Here is a 23,243-nt window from a genome sequence, read left to right on the forward strand (position 1 = left end):
CCGATCATTTTCTCTCTATATTTTTAATGTATTAAGCGACTTTTGCTCAACGCGACCAGCGACCGCTAATTAGTCACATAATTGAGAACAATCTTTTCATTAAACGACCACTTTTACCTGTCAAGTAATTGTGTTTTTAGAGAACGCCGCATCGTAATTTCACAAGTGTCAACAATCAAAACACAACAAATAAATGTGTGAAAAACTCTATTTCCCAAACCGTTTTAGCGTAAGCAGTATACGCGTGACGTGTATTATCCAATAATATCGATTAAACAATGCAACGCTCCGCCTCTACTGATGTGGTAAAACATTCCCACCGCATAAGAAAGATGTCATTTTTAAATTTTGACTTTTATGTCATGCTTTGTGTTAAGAGACCGTTTCATTAAGCGACCATTTTGGGTGTTTCCCTTGCGCGGTCGCTTAATACAAGTTTGACTGTATCTTTAAAGGGTGCAGTGGTCTAGTGGTTATTTGACTTCAAAGGTCAGCATTGCCAGTTTGATCTCCCGCTGCTCCAACTAAAGTAACTAACAAAACTTTCATTTGAGATTTTAATAACTGACGTTATATGAAATAGTGCTTAACTCATGCATGTATAAGAACCAGTTCCTAGAATAAAGTAATTTCTATACCAGTTTGCTACAAAAAGTAAAATAAATGACAGTCTTCCGAAGTGACACGCTTATATGGCTATCAAGTGATGACTATAAATATATTTCACACACTTTTTATATTTTGAAGGGAAACAGTACAGAGTCTCGGCAGCCTATGCAGAAGTGAATTATTACCACTGTTTAATGATATAGAAACAAACCTGAGAGCTTGAACAAGTATCATGTCCGAGAATTCATGTAGATTCACAAATGCCTTCAGTACAGCAATGTTGAAGTCAGACCTGAAATACATTACATAATAATAGTTCAATATGGCTAACAAAATCTTTGCTGTATAAATAATTATAAATTAAGGTTTGATACCATAAGGAAATATATGTATTAACCCCAAACTGCTGATATTCAAAGTGAATACCCCACTGCCACCAATATAGAGCAAGGCCAGCCTCCACTTCTGTCAAGAATGACCAGCTCTATATTGCTGGCTTATTAACTAAACTTTAAACTTTCATCATGATTTTCACAAATTGTTAGTGGACAGTTCCAATAATGAAAGGTAGACAGTCCATTTAACAAATTCAACAAGTTAATGATTAACTTTTCTTCTTGAAAAAAGGAAATTGTCAGTAAACAGCTTACAAAATGAAACTAATAAAATGCAAAAATGCCAAAATCTTGACATAGAGTAACTTACTTTTTATAATTTTCAAACTAAAATCCATGTAAAATCAGATACCAAAGAAAACCCTATACTTACTTTTCCCCAAGATAGTCACCAATGGCTGTTTTGTTGAGTCCTTCACCAGCATATAGGAACTGGGCAACATCTTCTGGTGTATTCTGGAGTAACTGATGCTCTATCAGGTATTCAATACCCTAAAAATACAAAATATACAACAACTTAATATTGTTATCAAAATAGCATGAATATTTCCTTTGTTCCACTTTTGACTTTATTACATGCTAAAATCCAGTGTCGGTATTCAATGACAATTTCATGGGGTTTTCAATGACAAACAGGTATGTAGGGATAAACAATTTTCATCAAGATAAATAAGATTACTAGTATTTGATTTATCGAAACACTGTCTTTATTGGATTGTAGGAGAAACAGTTGTTACAATGTCTTTATTTTCTAAACATGGTTTCTCTTGGGAACTCTGGATAAATCTGAGACAGAAAACATAACCTGTAAACAAGTATTTGATGTCAAAACTATGGTCATATAGAACAATGACACTAGAAAAAAACAAGAGGGCCATGATGGCCCTGAGGTCGCTCACCTGTATATAAGCCCCCCCCACCCCCGGGCCAATTTTTACCCAAGGGCTTTTATTTGTTTATTTGAACAGACTTGGTAGACACCCATAAGAAGATGTTTCATGCTAAACATCCAAGTTCTAGCTCATTGGGTTTTTTAAAAGAAGATTTTTAAAGTTTTTACTTTGCACATATAGTTAAAAACAATGACACCCCTGGGGCAGGGCCAGTTTTGACCCCCGGGCTTTTATTTGAACAAACTTTGTAGATATTTACTTAAAGATGTTTCGTGCTTAATATCTAAACTCTAGCTATTTGGGTTTTTCAAAGAAGATTTTTAAGTTTTTTCTATACATATATAAGGAAAATCAAATGACCCCCCCCCCCCCCGGCGGGGCCAGTTTTGACCCCAGGGCTTTTATTTGAACATACTTGGTAGACACCCATTAGAACATGTTTCATGCTAAATATCTTAGCTCTAGCTCTTTGAGTTCTTTAAAAGAAGATTTTTTAAGTTTATATAATATGCATATACTATATGCATATAGGGAAAATCAATGACCCCCTGGGGCGGGGCCAATTTTGATCCCAGGGCTTTTATTTGAACAAACTTGGTAGACACTCACTAGAAGATGTTTCATGCTAAATATCTTAGCTCTAACTCTTTGGGTTCTTTAAAGTTTTTACTATATGCATATAGGGAAAATCAATGACCCCCTGGGGCGGGGCCAATTTTGACCCCAGGGCTTTTATTTGAACAAACTTGGTAGACATTCACTAGAAGATGTTTCATGCCAAATATCTAAGCTCTAGCTCTTACGGTTCTTTAAAAGAAGATTTTTTAAGTTTTAACTATATGCATATAGGGAAAATCAATGACCCCCCCGGGGCGGGGCCAATTTTGACCCCAGGGCTTTTATTTGAACAAACTTGGTAAACACTCACTAGAAGATGTTTCATGCCAAATATCTTAGCTCTAGCTCTTTGGGTTCTTTAAAAGAAGATTTTTTAAGTTTTTACTATATGCATATAGGGAAAATCAATGACCCCCTGGGGCGGGGCCAATTTTGACCCCAGGGCTTTCATTTGAACAAACTTGGTAGACACTCACTAGAAGATGTTTCATGCCAAATATCTAAGCTCTAGCTCTTAGGGTTGTTTAAAAGAAGATATTTAAAGATTTTTCTTTCGGTTGCCATGGCAACCAGAGTTCTGCATGGAATTAAATTCTTTGAACAATTTTTAAAGGTGACCACCAAAGGAACATTCCTGTGAAGTTTGGATGAAATTGGCTCAGTGGTTAATGAGGAGATGTCATTTAAAGCAAAAGTTTACGGACGGACGACGGACGGACGACGGACGGACGGACGGACGCCGGACGAAAAGCGATCACAAAAGCTCACCCTGTCACTTTGTGACAGGTGAGCTAACAATAAAAACTGTTTCTCTGGAAAACATTTTTGGAAATAAAGTTGGCCATTTTATTACCAGTTTATTCCCATCTTCCCATTGTTAATGGTATCGGTGACATTTGTTCAAAGAGGTAATCATTCTATCCAATATCAAGAAACAAAAGGCATACAGAAACTTTATAGCTCAATCTGACAAAACTCTTACACTTAAAACTGAAACATGCATTTGTACTTACAAATTCTTGCATTATTTATACAAAATGTTTTCAATAAAAGTTTCTTCATCCATTTAAAGGCATTTTACACACACAAACTTGTATCATTGTGTGGTATCTACTTAAATGACAGAAACCTTAACATGACTGAAATAAGGAAACTACCTCTGCAGAGCAATACCCATTGGGAGGCAAAGATTGGGTGGTGCAAAGATGTGTTGCTTTAGAGAGATAATATTTAATGTGATGTGTAACTTAGGAATAACTGTTACTGTTGTTGTAATGAGGTAGTCCACAATAGAGGGCCAGCACTCTGTAGAGGGTATACTGTTTTTGTGTTTCAAGGGACAAAACCCATGCGTACCTTGAAAAAATATCCCTAGTACTTGGAGTTGCCTAACGTGATAAAAGAGATAATTGTGTATCTTTTCAATAAGTGGTGAATAATTGGACAATGATTGAACCACATGCCGACTTTGATCATCTCTGACCAGACCAACCACAAGAATTCAGTGAAATTACTGTTTGGGAAAACTAATTTTCTATGATATTAACATTATCTGGTACAACAATTTATCTCACATTATAAGATGATTCAATCCACAATTATCCAACAAGATTGGTTTCACAGGCCTCTGGTCCTTCTCAAACATATATACATTAACCAGGTATCTCAGGAAAGTAAAATATATATTTATATCAAACAAAACTTCCCAATATACATACACATAAAATCTGTAACCATAAGTAATACCTTTTTATCAGAATTATTAATTTGTAAACTTTTGATATCTGATTGGTCTACTTCTTATGAATTAACTTCAATTAAGACAACTTTTAATAACAAATAGCGATTAATCATTAATTACATATATTTATGAAACATTACACATCTTAAAGTTGCTTTTAACTTATTTTATGAATATAGTAGTCATATGTATATTAATTAATGAGCTATGATTTTATTTATCTATGTCTGTAGACTCATTTTCACCATGAAACAAATCTTGCACTGGTACAGTGATTAACCACTGCTTACGTCAAAAAAATAGATGGGGAAATAATGACAGCCATTAGCACTAAAGTCCATTTCTACATTATGATCCAACTAAAACCTCCAGTAAATGAGAAGTGAAGTATTCATTCTTCTTGAAAAAAAGCAGACATAAAAAGTCCAGACCTGTTATTTATGAACCATTTCCCAACAGATTTGCCTTAGGTTTTGTGTTGAATTTAAACCAGTCAAATGTTATATTAAGAAATTTCTCAATCTAGATACTGAATTTGACAGTTTATACATGTACCATAGTGCTGACAAACTCATTTCATTCTAAGTTCATAATTTTATTACTTTTCGGATTTGCAAAAGTAAGTAACTTAGGCCTTTCAATATCAAAGTTTTAAAACTGACAAGCCCACACTATTAAATCTGACCGTACAGATAACAGGCAGACTGGCTTAGTTCTATGCCAATGACATAGGCAAATCCTTATAGATGACATTGGCAAATCTCTAACGATGACATAGGCAAATCTGTATCGATTACATAGGCAAATCTGTACCGATTACATAGGCAAATCTGTATCTATGACATAGGCAAATCTGTATCGATGACATAGGCAAATCTGTATCGATGACATAGGCAAATCTGTATCGATAACATAGGCAAATCTCTATCGATTACATAGGCAAATCTGTATCTATGACATAGACAAAACTGTATCGATGACTCAGGCAAATCTGTATCGATGACATAGGCAAATCTCTATGGATGACATCTATAGGCAAATCTGTATCTATGACATAGGCAAATCTGTATCTATGACATAGGCAAATCTGTATTGATGACATTGGCAAATCTGTATCGATGACATAGGCAAATCTGTATCAATGACATTGGCAAATCTGTATCTATGACATAGGCAAATCTCTATCAATGACATAGGCAAATCTGTATCAATGGCATAAGCAAATCTCTATCTATGACATAGGCAAATCTGTATCGATGACATAGGCAAATCTGTATCGATGACATTGGCAAATCTGTATTGATGTCATAGGCAAATCTGTATCAATGACATTGGCAAATCTGTATCGATGTCATTGGCAAATCTGTATCGATGACATAGGCAAATCTTTATCGATGACATAAGCAAATCTCTATCGATAATAAGCAAATCGCTATCACAGCATAGGCAAATTGCTAGCACCACTAACATTCAAGTAGTTTACCTAATACCTCCTTACTTTGTTGGACCTGGCCAGTTTCCTTATTTAATGAAGCTATTAACAGATATCAAATGAAAATGAAAGTCAGTCAGCAAGCAGTCTAGAGTTTGGCCAGACTGCAAGGATGTATTGGCTGGCCTAGCTTTAAGATTGTGGCTAAAGTTAATTACTTCCAGTAGTAACAGACTAAGAATGAAGTAAATTTTGTGTTAAGGACCCTTTGATATACTCATTGTTCCCACAGTGTAATAATATAGTGCTTACATTACAGCTAATTAAACACCAAATATTGACCAAGTTCCTCAATTATCAAGTACAACATGCACAGCCTATAATTAGGTTTTGTGAAGTATGCATTTTGTATTTTTATACTTTTGTTCACACATATAACACATGCTCATTTTATTACGATTTAATGCAGTTTATGATTTCTGTGGCACTATACTGTTTCCAGCCAACAATTAATATAAAATCTCTCTGTTAACATTTACTTTTCCTATGCATAAAATAGGTGGCAGAGCAACAGATAAGCTTTAAAAGTGAATTGGGTATTACTCCATCATTTCCTTTGGAATTGGGTATTGGCTCCATTTAATTGGGTATTCCAAAACTCGATACCCTATGATTTCAAGATTAATTGGGTATTCAATTATGAAGATATGAATTTTATGATTTCAATATCAATAAAATTTAAACTTTTTTAAAAAGAAAATAGGATTAACAATTTACTAGAACTTTTCACAATTGTTTTATTTTTTATATAAAATGCTCATGTTATATTTCATAATATTTTTAACAAGTTCGTTTTCTGACTGATTTTTGATTTACGACTGTTTTGACGCCATATTGCTTTCAAAGCGTCTATTGATACAGCTGGGACCTACTTATTGACGGTCTCCGCAAAATCAACGGTCTCTGCCGGTCTTTAAAGACCGTTGACCTGAGTAGACAAATCGACGGTCTCATGCTTTATTGATATGGCTTAGTCGGTCTTTGGAGACCGGGGACCGTCGAAGACCGGAGACCGTTGATTAGTTAGCATTGATTCGGGAATATTCGGATAGCATGCATATCGATATTAATTTGTCCAAAACTACGAGCGTACGACAGATTAATTTTGCGGTGATGAAAATGACAATACGCACGGGTTTTTAAGACAATTGCGTATTTTATTTTTTTTAATGGGTTTTGATACGCATTCTTAAAAAATCAATTGCGTATTTTATAAAATTAATTGCGTAAATACGCAAATACGCACCTTATCTGTTGCTCTGGGTGGAAAAATTGATGGATTGATTTTTGTGAAACCTTTTTTTAATATACAAATATACAATTTTTTAATAATATAAGCTATTCAACTGCCAGGTAGATAATAAGTTACCAATGCAGACAAAGTCTGAAAGCCAGGCCACACATCTGTATAGTCTGATCAAGCTCTATACAGTTGGCTGCTAAATAAAAGCTGCTTTTAAAGTCAAACCCCTTAGAATAAAGCGGGTCAAGTGTTGAATTTTCCTGCCAGTTTTAGAAAAGCATTGTTCGAACATTTTCTCTAGTTTTGCTCACAACAAGGCATTTTATAAAAACATTTTGAACATTTAACAATTAAGATCTTATACAATTTCAACAGGTAAATAATTAAGTGTTTGATGTTTTAGAGCCCATTCAACAACACTTTAACACTATTATATAAATAGTTTTCTAACAAGAATTTAAATGTACTGCCATTAAAATAGGGTCAAATGCTGCAAAAACTGAGGATAAAAGAAAGAGCCAACAATACACTTGATTGGAACAGATTATACAACAAAGAAGCACCTGTATTACTTACAAATTTCTATGGAAATACTTTTATGATATTTCTGGAACAAAATGTTAAACTTTCCCACCTGGCATCTTTAATCAGTTACAGATATCATGTGCAGGCAGGAAATCAAAAACGAGAACATTTCACTGCACTTAAAACCTACAGAAAATATGCAACATTTTATAAACAGTCATCTATTTTGGACAGGATTTATTTATCAAAAGCCTAAAAAGCATACAAGATAATTCAATTATGTTAAATCATTAATTATTTTCATAATTCACTTACATTTTAGAGAATTTACAGAAACTTGCCAAATCATACATTTGTTTCTTATTCCCAGCAAGCATGCACCAATTTCAAAAATGCATTTAAAATTAAATTATACATCTAAGAGTGAAATATATTTCAATTGATGCCAGGAAACTGTTATTCAGAGTTAATGAAATTTTCAAGACTCTTATCATTTTCTCTTATAAACTCCCCTCCCTATGCTAGCACATTAAAATAGCTAAAAACAAAGGAACACTTTATATGATTGGAAACAATGACCCAAAAAAGCAATACTGACTAATGCGGCAAAAAAAGCAGTTATTGTTATATGGGATACAATTATTTTATTATATGATATTATGATAAAACGAATGAACAACTCTCAGAGTAAATTTCTATGAATGTGTCTGGTATAACAGTTACCAGACATCTACCCAACACAAAGCTTATTCTCAATGACGTCATAACAGCTGACCTCAGTCACTGTATACGTTTTTTCCTTCCAGAAGTACAAATTATATATAGTGTCAGAAATTGTTTTATTCCTGTCAAAGACTTTAAAATAAAACAGCTTCCTCCTTACTCATTTCATAATACTCTAACAACACATATGGTGCAAGATATTTTGATTTAAACAAAAAGGCAAGGCATTTGATATAACAAGTCCTAGACCCTTGGTGAAATGTTCTCTACGGGTTTTACAACTTCTCATGTCACTCATTTTAATGGAGGCTAAATGGTTCTAGACACAAAATATATTATACTTTTATATATATAGAGAGACTATCATTTTATGGGGATTTAACTCTTCATACCATTTTAACCATTGGCATGTTTTATTGTTAGGATTAAACCACATTAGAAAAATTCTGTTTTATTATTTTCATGTCAAATGAAATTGATTTTTCTGGTCAAAACAAAGCAATTGCTGACAGTATTGTATCAGAAATTTCTTTGTGAAAGGACAGTGATGTCTGAAATTCATTTGCATATTGAATAAACCCTTGGTCCACTGAGGCCTTTCTTGAACTGTTACTAATTTTCTCGATTACACCATGTAATTAAAAACCTAATAATGCCTGATTAAATGGAAACATTACCTTGATTAGACTTAATCATTAAGCTTTTCCTCAAGGGGAACTTTAAAATAAATCTACACCCTAAACTAAATTATCTTAATTGAAATATAAGATCCAATTTCAACATCCAAGTAAGAGGAAATGACTTCACAAGATAAGTAAATCGGTCACTAACTTACTATAATTGACATACATTACATAAAATTTTCACTTGAAAGCTGCCATATCTCAAAAACAACTGCATATAAATCAAATATCAAGTATTTAAATCAATCACATTAGACAGGGAAGAGGTTAAATATCTTGTGTAAAAAAATCTTTCAAATTGCAGTGAGAATAACTCCTATTGAGAATTGTGAACAGATGTTAAGGGCATCTTAATTGGATATTAAATAGCATTTAATAGTTAACTGAAAAATAAAATCTCAAAAACTTGTCTTTTTTCAATGAAAACCCAAACAAATTGTATTTATAGGATAACTGAAGATTTGGTTAAATAAGTCTCAAAAGGTTATCACAAAAAGCATAATTATAATCAGTATCAAAAGTATCTTAATTGATAAATTTGATAAATGTGAATATGTACATGTACTATTTATTAATAAATCAGAAATTTAATTGTCCCATTTTCAGACCAAAGTAAAACAGGCTTTTCTGAAAAGTATGCTCCTAGCATCCAATACTGTTTTTTTTTTGGTTTTAAACAGAAATTGTCTGGAAACTTAAAAGATCACACAAGTCAAATTCTTCTATCATTATGCCCCTTTAATCTTTCAGTACTGTGTTAAAAGTTGCAGACATAGATATTAACTTATATTTCCTCAATCAATATGTTTCAACTGAAAGACAGGAAAACATTTCTATTGTAATCATACTTTCATATAATTTATTATGAAACTGAAACAACAACAGTCAGATTGACCACCATTTACATTACTTCTAACAGCAACCCATTAGCTTTAGGCCATAAAAAATTCAGAACATTATAAAAGATGGCCTTGTGACAGTAATCATAGTGGACTATAAACTAGGAAGAATGTAAAAAGTAAATTCTGCATGTTATTATTAATATATGTTTATACCATCTTCAAACACTTTAGCCAGCTATAAATAATTCTACATTCAATATTTAAGTACCTCCTTATACTGAAGAATTCAAACAGAGAAGATTAGGCAAAATGTCTTTTTATGGACGAAGAAAAGGATCGTATTACTTTGAAACAATATTTTCAACAATGACATAATTGTTCAGAATGTTATTAAATTTCCCTGAATCAATTTGGTAGCAAACATGGCCAGCACTGCCTATGGTTAGGTAAACATTTACAGTTTCCACGGTAATCATATATAACCTTGTCATTATCTTGAACTTGTATCAACAAAGGCTTGCTGCTTTAGTTTGTTATATTGATTACAATTATCTTCTCTTTTTTTATTCTCTACAACAATTCATCTATCTCAAACCAGCAGATGATTTATTTGTTGACTTAATCAAACTAAATTAGATAATCTTTGACATACTAAAAATTGCCAACTCTATAATGTGAGCCAGCCTTAGTAAATTATATTGTCTAGTGACACTGACCAATGAGAAATTATCTACTTGGCACTTGTTGAAAACATGCATGCCAAAATTCCTGGACAGCTTTCTAGGACACTCATAATGGATGGGATGGTGTATGTCAGTTCGTAATATTAGTATTTATATTTCTTATTAAGTAGAAATAATACTGCCACAAAAAGTATGTGTAATTGTGTGGCAATAAAATGTTTACGTCAATGAAATAATGATTAATATTTCATGACATCAAACCAAGACTTATGTTTAACAAGCAATTATCATAGTATTGCAAGCAATCCATAAGTCCCCTACCGGTTAGAACCCCATCAACATTCTGAAGGGCCATTGGCCATTCACTAATGTTTCAATTTTTCTCTATTTTAAGTAAATTTGTTGGAAAAGTTCTTTAAAAGTGATCACAGGAAACAGTTTTTATGAACAGACAGACGGACTGAAGGACACTCTAAAGTTAATATTTGAAACATCCCTGTTACCAAAATATAACATTTAAAAGCAAAATTCTTAAAGAGGAGATAACTCTTGAATTAAAGATGCAATTTCATAAAAATTTTCAGCTCTTTTTGACTAATCACAAATATTGTTTTATTTGCCATGTTTTAAGCCTATTTGTTGCCAAGGCAACTGATATTTTATCAAATAGGAAGAACGGATAAGACATGCATAATCTCAAGACTGCTATCTACCCATATGTCAAGTTTCATAAAAATATTTCCAGTACTTTTTGAGTTATAACTGGATTCAGTTTATGTGTAAAATTTGCCATATTTTCAGTCTATGTGTTGCCATAGCAACCAGAATTTTCAACATAGGAAGAAAAGAAAAAGACATGCATAATCTCAAGACTGCCATCTACCAATATGTCAAGTTTCATAAAAATATTTCCAGTACTTTTTGCGTTATCACTGGATCCAGTTTATGTGTAAAATTTGCCATATTTTCAGCCTATTTGTTGCCATAGCAACCAGAATTTTCAACATAGGAAGAAAAGAAAAAGACGTGCATAATCTCCATACTGCCATCTATCCATATACCAAGTTTCATAAAAATATTTTCAGTACTTTTCAAGTTATCGCGGGATCCAGTTTATGTGTAAAATTTGCCATATTTTCAGCCTATTTGTTGCCATAGCAACCAGAATTTTCAACATAGGAAGAAAAGAAAAAGACGTGCATAATCTCCATACTGCCATCTATCCATATACCAAGTTTCATAAAAATATTTTCAGTACTTTTCAAGTTATCGCGGGATCCAGTTTTGTGGACGGACGGACGGACAGACGGACGGACAGACGGACGGACGGACAGACGGACGGAGGGTAAACCTAAAGTCCCCTCCGGTAAACCGGTAGGGGACTAATTACCTATTAGAAGCAGATGAAACTGTCACATACATTGGCAACGATTTGCATTTACGTAATCACACTGAAATTGCTTAAAGTTGTTACAGCTGGAACTGAACTTAAAAACTCAGAGTAAATACCTTTCAACAAACAGTCTGTTTTCTAAATCTAATATCTACATTTTAACAGATCAAAGTGAGACACGTCTGTATATATATATATGTTTTTCAAGTATGTTAAACCATTAAGTCAGACCATACATTTTAGAACAATTTGTACTTCCTGATATACCACTTAGTTCCACCCTCTGAGGTTATTCCCTCTAGAATACCTTCCTCCTAACAATCATCATGATATTTACAAGTAATTTCCACTTCCCCACCAAAATGTACAACAAATCAATTCATTTAAATGCCTTTTCGCTCCAGCACCATGAAATATAGACCCATCAAGTGCCAAAATAAAACTGACTCCTAAAATTGTATTAGCCAAAGAGGACACAAAGATCTTGTTCTTTTTGCTCAAAATAATTTACTCTCCGCCAAAAAAGTTAGTGAACCTAGAAAAGAGAGGGCTGACAAGTTTATCAGAAATAATTCAATCACAATTCCGGGCTGAGATATGAGCAGATTATTGATGTTAACTTCATCTTTCTCTATAAAACAGCCTACAACATCTGACAGGAACAAGTGGAAATGGATTTACTGAATTACTTGATGGATCAAATTAGCATTTTGTTTAAGTCTGACTAGATTAAATATAAAAGTGAACAAGGAAGTCTTTTGACCTCACCATGTCAGCTAAATCCTTTACTTTATTCTTGTTTGTTACATTATCACCTGAAAATTCTCATATTTCAAATTCCCGCAAAAAAAAACAACAACAACAAAAGCATGATAAAGACAGTTTCCTCATTTAAGAAGTACAAAAACCTTATACAAGAAATGTGTTTCAATTGCATTTTTTGTGAAACACAAAGAGAGATCTGTTAAAATTTCCAGTTGCAATCAACTCAGGGGCAAGAACTCTTTACAATTATATATTCCAATGATGTAAAGCTCTAGGTCAAGACTCTCAGCAATTATCCCCACAAATAAAAGGTCACCTATGTTAACAACATCCAAATTTGAAAGACAAAAAAAGTTTAACTTGCTTCATGGGTTGATACTAATTAAGAAGTTTCATTGTAAAATTTAGCAATGTTACAAAAAATTCACTACTATGATTGTGTCAAAAAGTAATTTTGTGAAGCCAGTGCTATCAGAAAGAATTAAACAGATGTGACACAAAAAAGACATTTCAACCATTTATTGACAAAAAAAAAGACAAAATCACAATGCATAATTATATTCTGAGAAAACAAACTGGTTAACTGCTATCATAATTGTCTGACACATAAACTTTAAAAAAAACATATATTCTTAAGTCAATTTCAAACATTTAAAACCCATCCCTTGAGTAGAAAAACACACAAAACAAGGGATAAACACATACATCTTTCAGGTGATGAGAGCAAATTCTTGCCTGAAAACTATAGCAATTAGTAAACCATAACATCCCAAAGATGTAATCAAACTAAATCTGATCAATATGTCTTAACCAGACATGATCCTAGTAATTATCTCCCAGATAATACCACAGTGTGAACCTCAAGGTAAAGTCAGGTAACATGAGGCCCAGATAGTTCCAGATGGTATAGATTGTTATCATTATACATTATTCTTTGATCAGAACTTCATAACTGACTATAATGATGATTTAGAGGTAGATACACTAAATACAGATTGAAATACAGAGGTAGACCTCCCCTGTGTATGCAACAATACCATTAACTACAAAAAGTATACACTTTAATTAGATGAGCATTAAATGCATTTAGAGTTTGAAATTATTTTTTGTCTTATATGATCGCAGTATTTCAGATGAATTGTAAAGCATGTACTTTGGTAAATTAGCAAATTGTGAATCAGTCCACTCTAGTAAATCAACTGTTTATAAATATAATTAAAATAGTATGTATTTACAAAATTAAATTTGTCGCGTGGCACAGCCACACCTGACCAATTTAATTTTGTAAATACATACTAATAAACTTTAACCTATACTTAGTATAATTTACACAACTTTATTACATCCAAAACCCAACACATACAATCATGTAATAATAATTGTGTTGAAGCAAAAATTGAAAAGAATGGAATATAACTATAAATACCTTTTTCACCATCTAGTAAGTATATTAGTTAAAATCATAAATTTCTAATAGATGGCGAATAGAATGAAGAAATTTCACCAAACTTCAAAGCCATCAATTAAAATAATTTACTAACTTATTGCTACAATTTTGTGTAAATATAATATGAGCAGATTAATATATTTTCAGCTTAAATTTCTGTTTTATTATAAAGGAAATTTACCTTTTTCGGGTCCATGTTAAACTTCTTCTTGCCAATACTGATCTGCTTGGTCTTCGGATTGTTCTTACTGAAAATATATGGTGGTATACATGAATACATGAATATATATCAATATAATATATAAACTAAATTTCATACAAAAGTTTTGAAAAAGACTGAAAAAATGAACTGAACTTCATGTTTATTTACAAAATATATAAAGTGAAGTGAATGTGAAACAGTTACTGTTGTCACTCAATAATGTTGGCTGTATAATCGATATTCAACTACTGTATGTATATTCCCACTAAATATTAATTAAAGTTAATTCAATAATTTATCAGTGAAATATAAAATTTATTGAATATTATTGAATAATATTTCATTTATAGTTCAAATCAAGACCTGTCCACAGACAGCACACTCCATCATTCTCATTGCTGAAGTGAATACCTAATGTAACTGGGTTTTTTTAGCAAGAAATACTTAAGTTTAAATGGCTTTCAGGAGAAATACATTTCAATTTCTTTTTAGAACAAGTATCCCAAGTTTTTCATATTTTTTGAGAAATAAACATTAACAGACAAGTTACATACCAAGTGAATAATTTTTATAGTTTCTGAGAAAATAGACCACAACACAAAACTGAAAGAAAGGGTCATGACAATTGCTCCACTTTTACACTTCGAAAAGTGGACATAAGCAGAAATCAAGAGAAATCTTCCTTGTTCTTCATGGACTTGGAGCATTTCTAGCAGTGAAATATATTCCATATTCAACCTAGGTAATCAAGTATCATGCTATCTTTATCATTAAGCACACATTAATATTAGCTGGTTTTCTTTTCTTTGGAGTTAATCCTAGTTTTTCACAGCATTTCAGGCATTTACTTTCCTTGTATTTGCTAACTCTAACTCAGCTAAAGCACTAATTCATGGTTTTCTTAAAGCAACTACTAACTTCTTAACAACACTAACAGATGAGGCATAGATGTATTGTCTTTAAAAGAATCATCAGTAGAACTTATAGCTTACAAATCTGAGGTCCCCAAAAATGAACTTTCCCAACTGAGCTTAGTTGCACAAATTTAAACATATAAGAAGATAGATGTATACCTTTCCTCAGACCCATCGTCCATCTGCTCCATTTCATTGGTAACTTCTGCTATCTCATCTTTCAGTTGCTGAAAATATACAAATATATATAATTATGCTTTATTTTATATGATCATCTATATTTAAATTTTATAGTCCATCTGATCATCATCATCATTATCATCATCATAATCATTATAATATTAATAATAACAACAATAAGCATCATCATCATTGCCATTATCATCATTATAAAAATAACAATAATAAACTAATATGTTTTTTTTTACACTACACATATTTCTGAATATTTTTCCTTTATGTATTCCTCTTTATCTCATCAGCATTTTCACTGATTGCTTTTCTTTTCAATTTTTTTAAGGACATTAAAATTGAAATATCACAAACCACAATAAAATAAAAACTGTTATGACCAAAATGTAAACCAGGAACAAACATAATAAGTACCTCCTCAGTAAAGAGAACTTTTCCCAATACATCCTGCAAAAGTCCACTTATTCAAACACTAATTGTATTTATATCTGAATATATTCACATCTTTTTTCAATTTCTGGTCATTAACAAGAGAACGTGTAAACAATAATATTTATAATCAATCTAACCTATAATTTATCACCATCACACAACAAGGATAAACACTCCATTATGCCTTCATTATACTGTAGTTAACAATTTGGTTAGAGAAGACATTAGCTTGTACGGACATCTGCTGGCCGTAGATAATATAGTTAAGTAGAGGTCAATTGTAGAATCATAAACCATTTTAACTATGCACGTTTTTATGTCCATTTTATGTCCACAGTTAAGATAGCTACCTAATTGGATAATGTTGGACCACACAGACAAGAGAGATGATCAGCTACAAATCACTGAAGATCATATAAAACTAGCTGAAATTAAGCTATAATAACTCTGAGTGAACCAGAACTGATCTCAGTCTCAAATATCAAAAGGAAAGACAAAACAGATAGTGTAAATAATATCACTTAGCTGAAATTCATATGCATGTGCCTGATATGTAAACTGGCTTTTACTAGATTTTTATTACATTGATCATGGCTATATTAATCCTTTTGAGAAAGAAATGTGTCAACTTGTTTTTTGTCTGTATCTCTTGCCCTCCTGGCACCTAGGGGCAACTAAACATACCCATGCAAATTGCAACCTGCTGCAGACAGAGATCAGCTGGCACGTCTGATTAAGGTCTCAATTGTTTGCCATTCAGTCAGTACATATTTTTGAAATTTTCCTTAAAATGATGATTGGCTATGTCCAGATTGAAAGATGTTTAATGTGGTAATGGGTATACTATTTTTTTTCCTTCAATACAAGCATGTGTTTAAAGTATCAAGCTTGACCTTTGTGAAGAACATTGATTAATTTGCATATATCATGACTATTTATGAAGCAAGAATAAAAGTACTTATACTAATTAAATACTAAAACTAGAAAGATCTATATATAGCTCTTAAATAGTGATAAAATAATTAATAAGCTGTATACAGAAAAGGTAAAACATGAGTGATATTACCTATAAAGTAAACATGACTGTCAACAGACTATATAGTAAGTTATGCAAATGCAGCTGTTTTATCTCATCTATATATGTATACAATTGAAAAGAAGCTATAAATCTGTCATCAAGATACATATATATGTATAACCATCTTAATTTATTATATCTAAATTTCTTTGACCTATTTTTCAAGACATCACTCCTACTCTTTGACATCTACAAATCCACTATATTGTAAACAACAATAACAACAACAGCAACAACATTCTTTTAAACTTAACAGCAAGTTTTGTACCAACTCATTCAAACAATTGAACATTTAAGAAGGAATAGAGAGAAAGATTATAAACCACTTACTATAATCAATATGTTAGTATATTCAATGATAAACAAATCATTTTTGGAAATCATATCTAACCAATACACATGTATATAAAATTGTCAAAGTAAAGGCATAAACTATATCTAACCATGATTGATCAAATGAGCCGCGTCATGACAAAACCAACATAATGGGTTTGCGACCAGCATGGATCCAGACCAGCCTGCGCATCCGCGCAGTCTGATCAGGATCCATGCTGTTCGCTTACCAACTCTTTTACAAGTAGAGAAACTGATAGCGAACAGCATGGATCCTGATCAGACTGCGCAGAAGCGCAGGCTGGTCTGGATCCATGCTGGTCGCAAACCCATTATGTTGGTTTTGTCATGACGCGGCTCAAATGTATTGGTCACTCAAGTAATATTTCTGAAAGACTGGTTACACTGAGATGATCTTTATGATACCATTACCTAAATTACAAAGAATCTCAAGTATAACCACACAATGAACAATGCTTTGAGTCAAGATTTTCTTGGGTTGTAATGAATAAAGGAAATGGATTAATTGGAAATGAGCTTTCCACTTTCTAAGACTTTAATATTTTCTAGGTGCTTCAAGATGAGCTAAAACATGTTCAGTTCTGGAAAAGTTGTTCACTGATTCTAATCTACATGCCAAGGCTGAAACCTGTATTAGAAAATCCCTGCAACATTTCCTCTTGACAGTTCCTACCATGAAAGATAAACACCCTGAGAAAGCTTCCCTGTCAACATGGTATGTTTTGAGTAGGAAACTTGTCTACTTTCTGCTTCATTGAAAAAAAAAGCAAGAAATGAAAATACTTATAAATTAATGTGTATCAGTTTTAATTATCATGATGGTTTCAGTAAATATATTATTCCATCCAAGATCATTCCTATAAACCATTTCATAAGTATATACCAGCTGTTTGTAGAAATTAAACATACCCTGTAGTAGTTCTAGCATGCTCTAAGGAGGTCAGCTAGAGGAATGAAAAATAAAGACTTCTATTTACTATCATTAGGTACTACTTCATCTAATGACTGTGTATTAAACTTTTGTCCTTTGACCTTTCACCTTATTTTAAAAAACAACAAGGGCCATCAGCAATCAACAGTGAAAACTGATCTCATTACGAGCACTGTAACATAGAATTCTCTGAAAGTATAATTGTATATTATTTATTTCCTGTTACAGAAATAAGGTATTATGCTAATTGACATACAGTATTTTTTCTGTTTTAATTAACAATAAATACTTTAATTGAAACAGGTATTTAACTTACTAATTCTAATACTCCTTTCCTTGAAAAACTATTTTATAGGTTTTATTTATAAGAAGTATATGAGGATAATAAATTAACTTTTGCCCCCTAGCACCTGCTGGGCACATGTGTTTTACTTGTATATATTATAATATGTGTTTACTGACAGGTATGTAGAGGAGATATGGCTATATGATCTTACTGACAAGTCTGTCCAGGATATGTCTGTTGTGACCATGATTTATCAAGTTTTTACCTGCTGGAAAGCAGAATGCTTGAACAAATCTATTCTCAAGCTGAGATATATTCATTTATGTCTGCATGCATCTATCAAAATTCATACATTCTATAATAAATATTAAGAGCAAACAATATTGCAAGAATCAGAAGCCTTCCGGTTAGCTCAATAAATAGAGCGTTGGACAGTGAATCGGGCAACCCGGGTTCGATTCCCGGATGGCGCAGGTCACTTTTGTTGCGATTGATCATGAAATCTTTTCTACGGTCATAAGCACTGTACCTCTGCTCTGGTATTCACAGAAGTTTCAGTTCCTTGAGAAGTGAAGGCAACTAGTATTGGTAAACTGCTTGACAGCCAGCCTGCCCAGGATCGATGCGGTGGTTGAACTGTGCTCTGGTTAATTCAATGTGGCTTATTGCCGTGATCCGGAGTGAAAACTACCAACACCACCACCACTACTATTGCAAGAACTATTTTGTCCATTGAAGCTCTCCTTAGAAGGAGCATGATGACAAAGTTTTCATGCCAAATAATTTTGTAAACACAAAAGAAAGGCTTCATATATATAATCAAATCAAATGAGCCAGTTTACAAATTAGAATTAAAGATTTACACATTTACTTACAATTTTTTTAAATCAAACTTGCATATTTTTCTTTCACTTGGTAAAATTAGTTTTTAAAAGGAAACAATGAACATTACTTAGAATGGAGAGATACAAAATACATACTTATCCAATGGATGATAATGCAGAAATTCGTTCAATGATAAATGACAATGACTTGAATAAATACCAAACACCTATATTAAATTGAAACACAAAACCAATGAACTTTTTTTGTTACTATAATGTAACTACCATTTTAGCTTTAATAGAAGTATTTTCAAGAATGTTAGAGCAGTCACAACAGCATTATAATACTGATTTAAGACTTACATGTAACTAAATAGGTGACCTTTCACACTTCACATTTAAGAATAGTTTCACTAAGATATTGTATTTCAACATGTGTGAAAGTTGAGACAGTTAAGTAGTTTCTACTTTATTACAGAAAATGTTACAGTACTAGAAACCTTTGCTGATCTAGTTGGAATGAAAAAGTCACTCAGAGTCAGCTATGTATAGATATAGTTAAACTATTACTATAGTATATCATAAAAGCTAACTTTGCTAAGTATATTACTTTTCAGTATTGACACTTCTGGTTTTCAAATTTGAAAGAGAAGTAATGTTAGCTAAATATTTCAGAATTTCAACTTGGACATATTAACCCATTGGGCACTAAAGGATCAAGATTTATTTAAAATTGACACCTTATCAGGTGACTCAAGTCCATGAAGAATTGATTGGGGGATACTCATAGTCATTTTATCATTTACCAATAAACTCATTTAATTGAAACTTATAATGATGTAGTTACTTTTTTAACAAAGACCTAAGATCAATGCAATAGTGTAATTTTTTTTTTTGCAAAATATTCCTCCCAACTGCAGTCGATTTGTACAGCTGATGAACTTCTGTAGACTATTTATTGCAAATTTGGGGGGTTTCAGTACCAAAATTAAGCAAGCTCAAAGATAAGAATCTGTAACTCACAGTTTAGAATGTAAAAGCTTGATTGGTTCTACATTTGTGGCATAGCTCATTGCAAAGGGTTCAAATGCCTATTGATCTTAGTGAAATATTAATTGCATGAAAACCAAGAATTTCATGAATTTTGCAGATAATTTTGCAATAATTAATTAAGTGAAATTCTGTAAATGAAAACCTCTAATAATCTTTTAATTAATCTGTATAAATGTTCTGCTTTTAGTGCAAATGTTATATTCCCAATAATAATAAAACTCACATAAAACTGATGATTTTAAATATTTCCAATACATTGTCTAAATGAAATGAAAGGATTAAAGAAGAAGAAAAATAATTTTTGACAATAAACATTTCCAGCTCACGCAGTTTATTACAGCTTCATGTCCATTAATTAAAAGAATTCCTTTGTTTGGTATTCAGTCAAATTGGATGCTATTCTCCCTTTTATACTTCCTCCAGCACAACAAACTTTATTTCTGTTCCATTCATTTCCACCCCAGACAATATCAACTGTGTTTCACATTAAACAGCAGCATATGGTAACTATTACAATCTTTATGATCATAATTTAAGAAAAATGCCACTTCTTGAGAATTGTGTAATTAAACATACAGGCATAAGTTACCACTACAGACATGTGAATTGTTTACAGTAAAAAGCTTGAAATCTTAAGTCTGTGCATGTTTTTCAATATGTTTGGAGAGATTGCTTTTTTTCAAAGCACTTCATTGAAACTCAAAGAAACTTTTTAACTTTTATCTATGCCCTTTTTCATGCTGTATTTCAAACAAAGAATATAAATAACTTGCATGTACCATTATACTATTGTATTAAGACAAAATGCTTCTACAGCCAACATGAAAATAAGGGAAATAAACATTTTTCAAACTTATTATCCAGTAAGTTACAAAATGTCAATGGACTCTTCTGACAGCAATTCAATTTTGAGCTCTCTGATACATGTATATACCAAACATAGAACTTTGCATTGATCCAGTCACAATATTAGTCAATGATACAAACAAAATGTGGAAATTTTTTACATTGTCAACTTTTTCAAGACATTTCTTAATTATTTAATCAATATTTTAAAGCATTTTTATTGTTTAAATAAAAAAAATTATCAAAGTAACCAGCAGTGTTTGCATACTTGTAGGTCTACCATGATTGAAGTCCAGTGTTTATCACCAATAAGAAGACAATTCTTATTTAAAAAGCGAAATACCACTTCCGTGTAAAACTTTTACAATTGCTTTTTTATTTTGTCAGAAAACATTGTAAATTGCAGATATAAGACTTCACTGTAAGAAAGTCTATTTGATTTAAACCATACAACCAGACATTTCCTGCACCCCACCCAGTGCAATGTGTGCTTTAAATAAATATACATTTATATACACCAAATATTTACACAAACATACCAGTTTTAGCTTCAAATCATACAAAACATCTGTGAGAAATTTCAAAAAAAATTATAATCAGTGAGTGTATCATTTTATAACTGAACTTATTCCAGTATTTTCACAACCACTACACTAAGCCAAGATTTATGTAATTATATCAGGGAAAGTTTGGAAACAGATCTCTTTTGTACAGATTCTATCTGCATTCCTCCCATTAAAATAACAACATTTATACAAGCAAAATTTATATACTGATACAACAAGTGTTTTTAGACCTATAACAAATCTTTAGTCTATTTAATTACAACTTGCAGCCAACAATGATCTATCAAGAAATATTTCTAGATAAATACTGCCAAACTGTCTAAAAACAGATACTTGACTTAAAACAAAAGCTGACACTGTATTTAAGGTACATGGTGAATCAAATATTCAATGAGTGATCAACAAACAATTTCACCTTATTGCTGCTTCCAAACATGGGCAAAGTACTAGTGGAAGTCATTAACCTTGCAAAGGCTTTCTACTATAATGTCACATTTTACTTCGAAATAAAAATGCTAGCACTTTCACCAGTGATACACAGAATTCATCATGCCAGTGTCACTAAATACTTGTTTAATTGAATGAATGAATTGATATTTGTATCGAAAGATTCCCTTGAATTTTGTTCTTCAGCAGATACTTGAAGTATATAAGAATGCATGGTTGAACTAAATTGCACTGGACAAACAAGCTTTTCCATTTTGACTGACTCACCAAAACATTATTTTCGAAGGGCCAGCAGATAAATCTAAAATACAATGTATATATTTTATGCATTACACATAAAACTTATTTTGTAATATAGTTGGTATTGAAAAACAAAAACATTGAGCCTACAATCATGAATAATTCCAACAACCTAACTTTCTGCTATATGTTTACAATTTTCAATCTCTAAACAGCATGATACTGGGCTTATCAGGCTTTCTATCTAAACCACTGCACTTTTATTCCTTAAACACTAATCAAATGTTCTTTCTCCTGTCAGAGACATACCTTAAATACATCTATTATCACTTTATCAAAAGTAATGAAAGCTTAAATCTAGTTTCAAAGTTCCAGTTTTAAGTAACCTTTCTTAAAAGAATTATTTTGTGTTATGAAATTGTTGTTTTTTTACAGCTCTTCAGACGCTGATAAAGTTCTTTCTAATGACTTTCTAATAAGCCTTAACAGTTTTCTAGTTCTACTAATCATCTTCTCTACTGAAATCAATTTTCTCACAGCCATTTGATATATGCCAAATTCTGACAATTGCCCAAAGTAGCCTTTTTTTAGCCTTTAATATATTTACCATATTCTAACAGTCTGTTAAGTACATAACTATCATCTGCTTTCTCTTAACTATACCTTTTGTGGTCTGTCATTTGTCTTAGTTACCGGAGCATCATATTTGTCTATGTTTAATAGCACTGATCCTCTTAAAAAATCCATCACATCTTGTCATCATAAGAACAATATTGTATTCCAACTATCTTGTTGTAGAAACATGATTATTTTGGCAGTATAATAA

The 23,243-nt window shown here is 32.0% G+C and overlaps 1 protein-coding gene across 7 annotated transcripts in view; it reads right to left on the reverse strand.

Annotated features, from left to right (window-relative positions):
- Positions 1 to 23,243, reverse strand: part of LOC132720197 (cytohesin-1-like) — a 53,862-nt gene that overhangs the window by 15,637 nt on the left and 14,982 nt on the right. For 3 of the 7 annotated variants that reach the window (XM_060704248.1, XM_060704247.1, XM_060704249.1), the window contains exons 3-6: positions 15,328 to 15,395; positions 14,234 to 14,300; positions 1,378 to 1,496; positions 821 to 901 (exon numbers count right to left, since the gene is read on the reverse strand). In XM_060704248.1, coding sequence (XP_060560231.1) covers positions 821 to 901; positions 1,378 to 1,496; positions 14,234 to 14,300; positions 15,328 to 15,395 — 335 coding nt within the window. Of the gene's footprint in view, positions 1 to 820; positions 902 to 1,377; positions 1,497 to 14,233; positions 14,301 to 15,327; positions 15,396 to 15,596; positions 15,668 to 15,714; positions 15,766 to 19,421; positions 19,445 to 23,080; positions 23,199 to 23,243 lie in introns of those variants that run through there. The other 4 variants (XM_060704250.1, XM_060704253.1, XM_060704251.1 and 1 more) reach the window with 4 other exon arrangements.

Source organism: Ruditapes philippinarum, unplaced genomic scaffold (assembly GCF_026571515.1).
Source record: "Ruditapes philippinarum isolate M1 unplaced genomic scaffold, ASM2657151v2 ctg812_1_1_1_1, whole genome shotgun sequence".
In the NCBI taxonomy this organism is placed as follows: domain Eukaryota; kingdom Metazoa; phylum Mollusca; class Bivalvia; order Venerida; family Veneridae; genus Ruditapes; species Ruditapes philippinarum.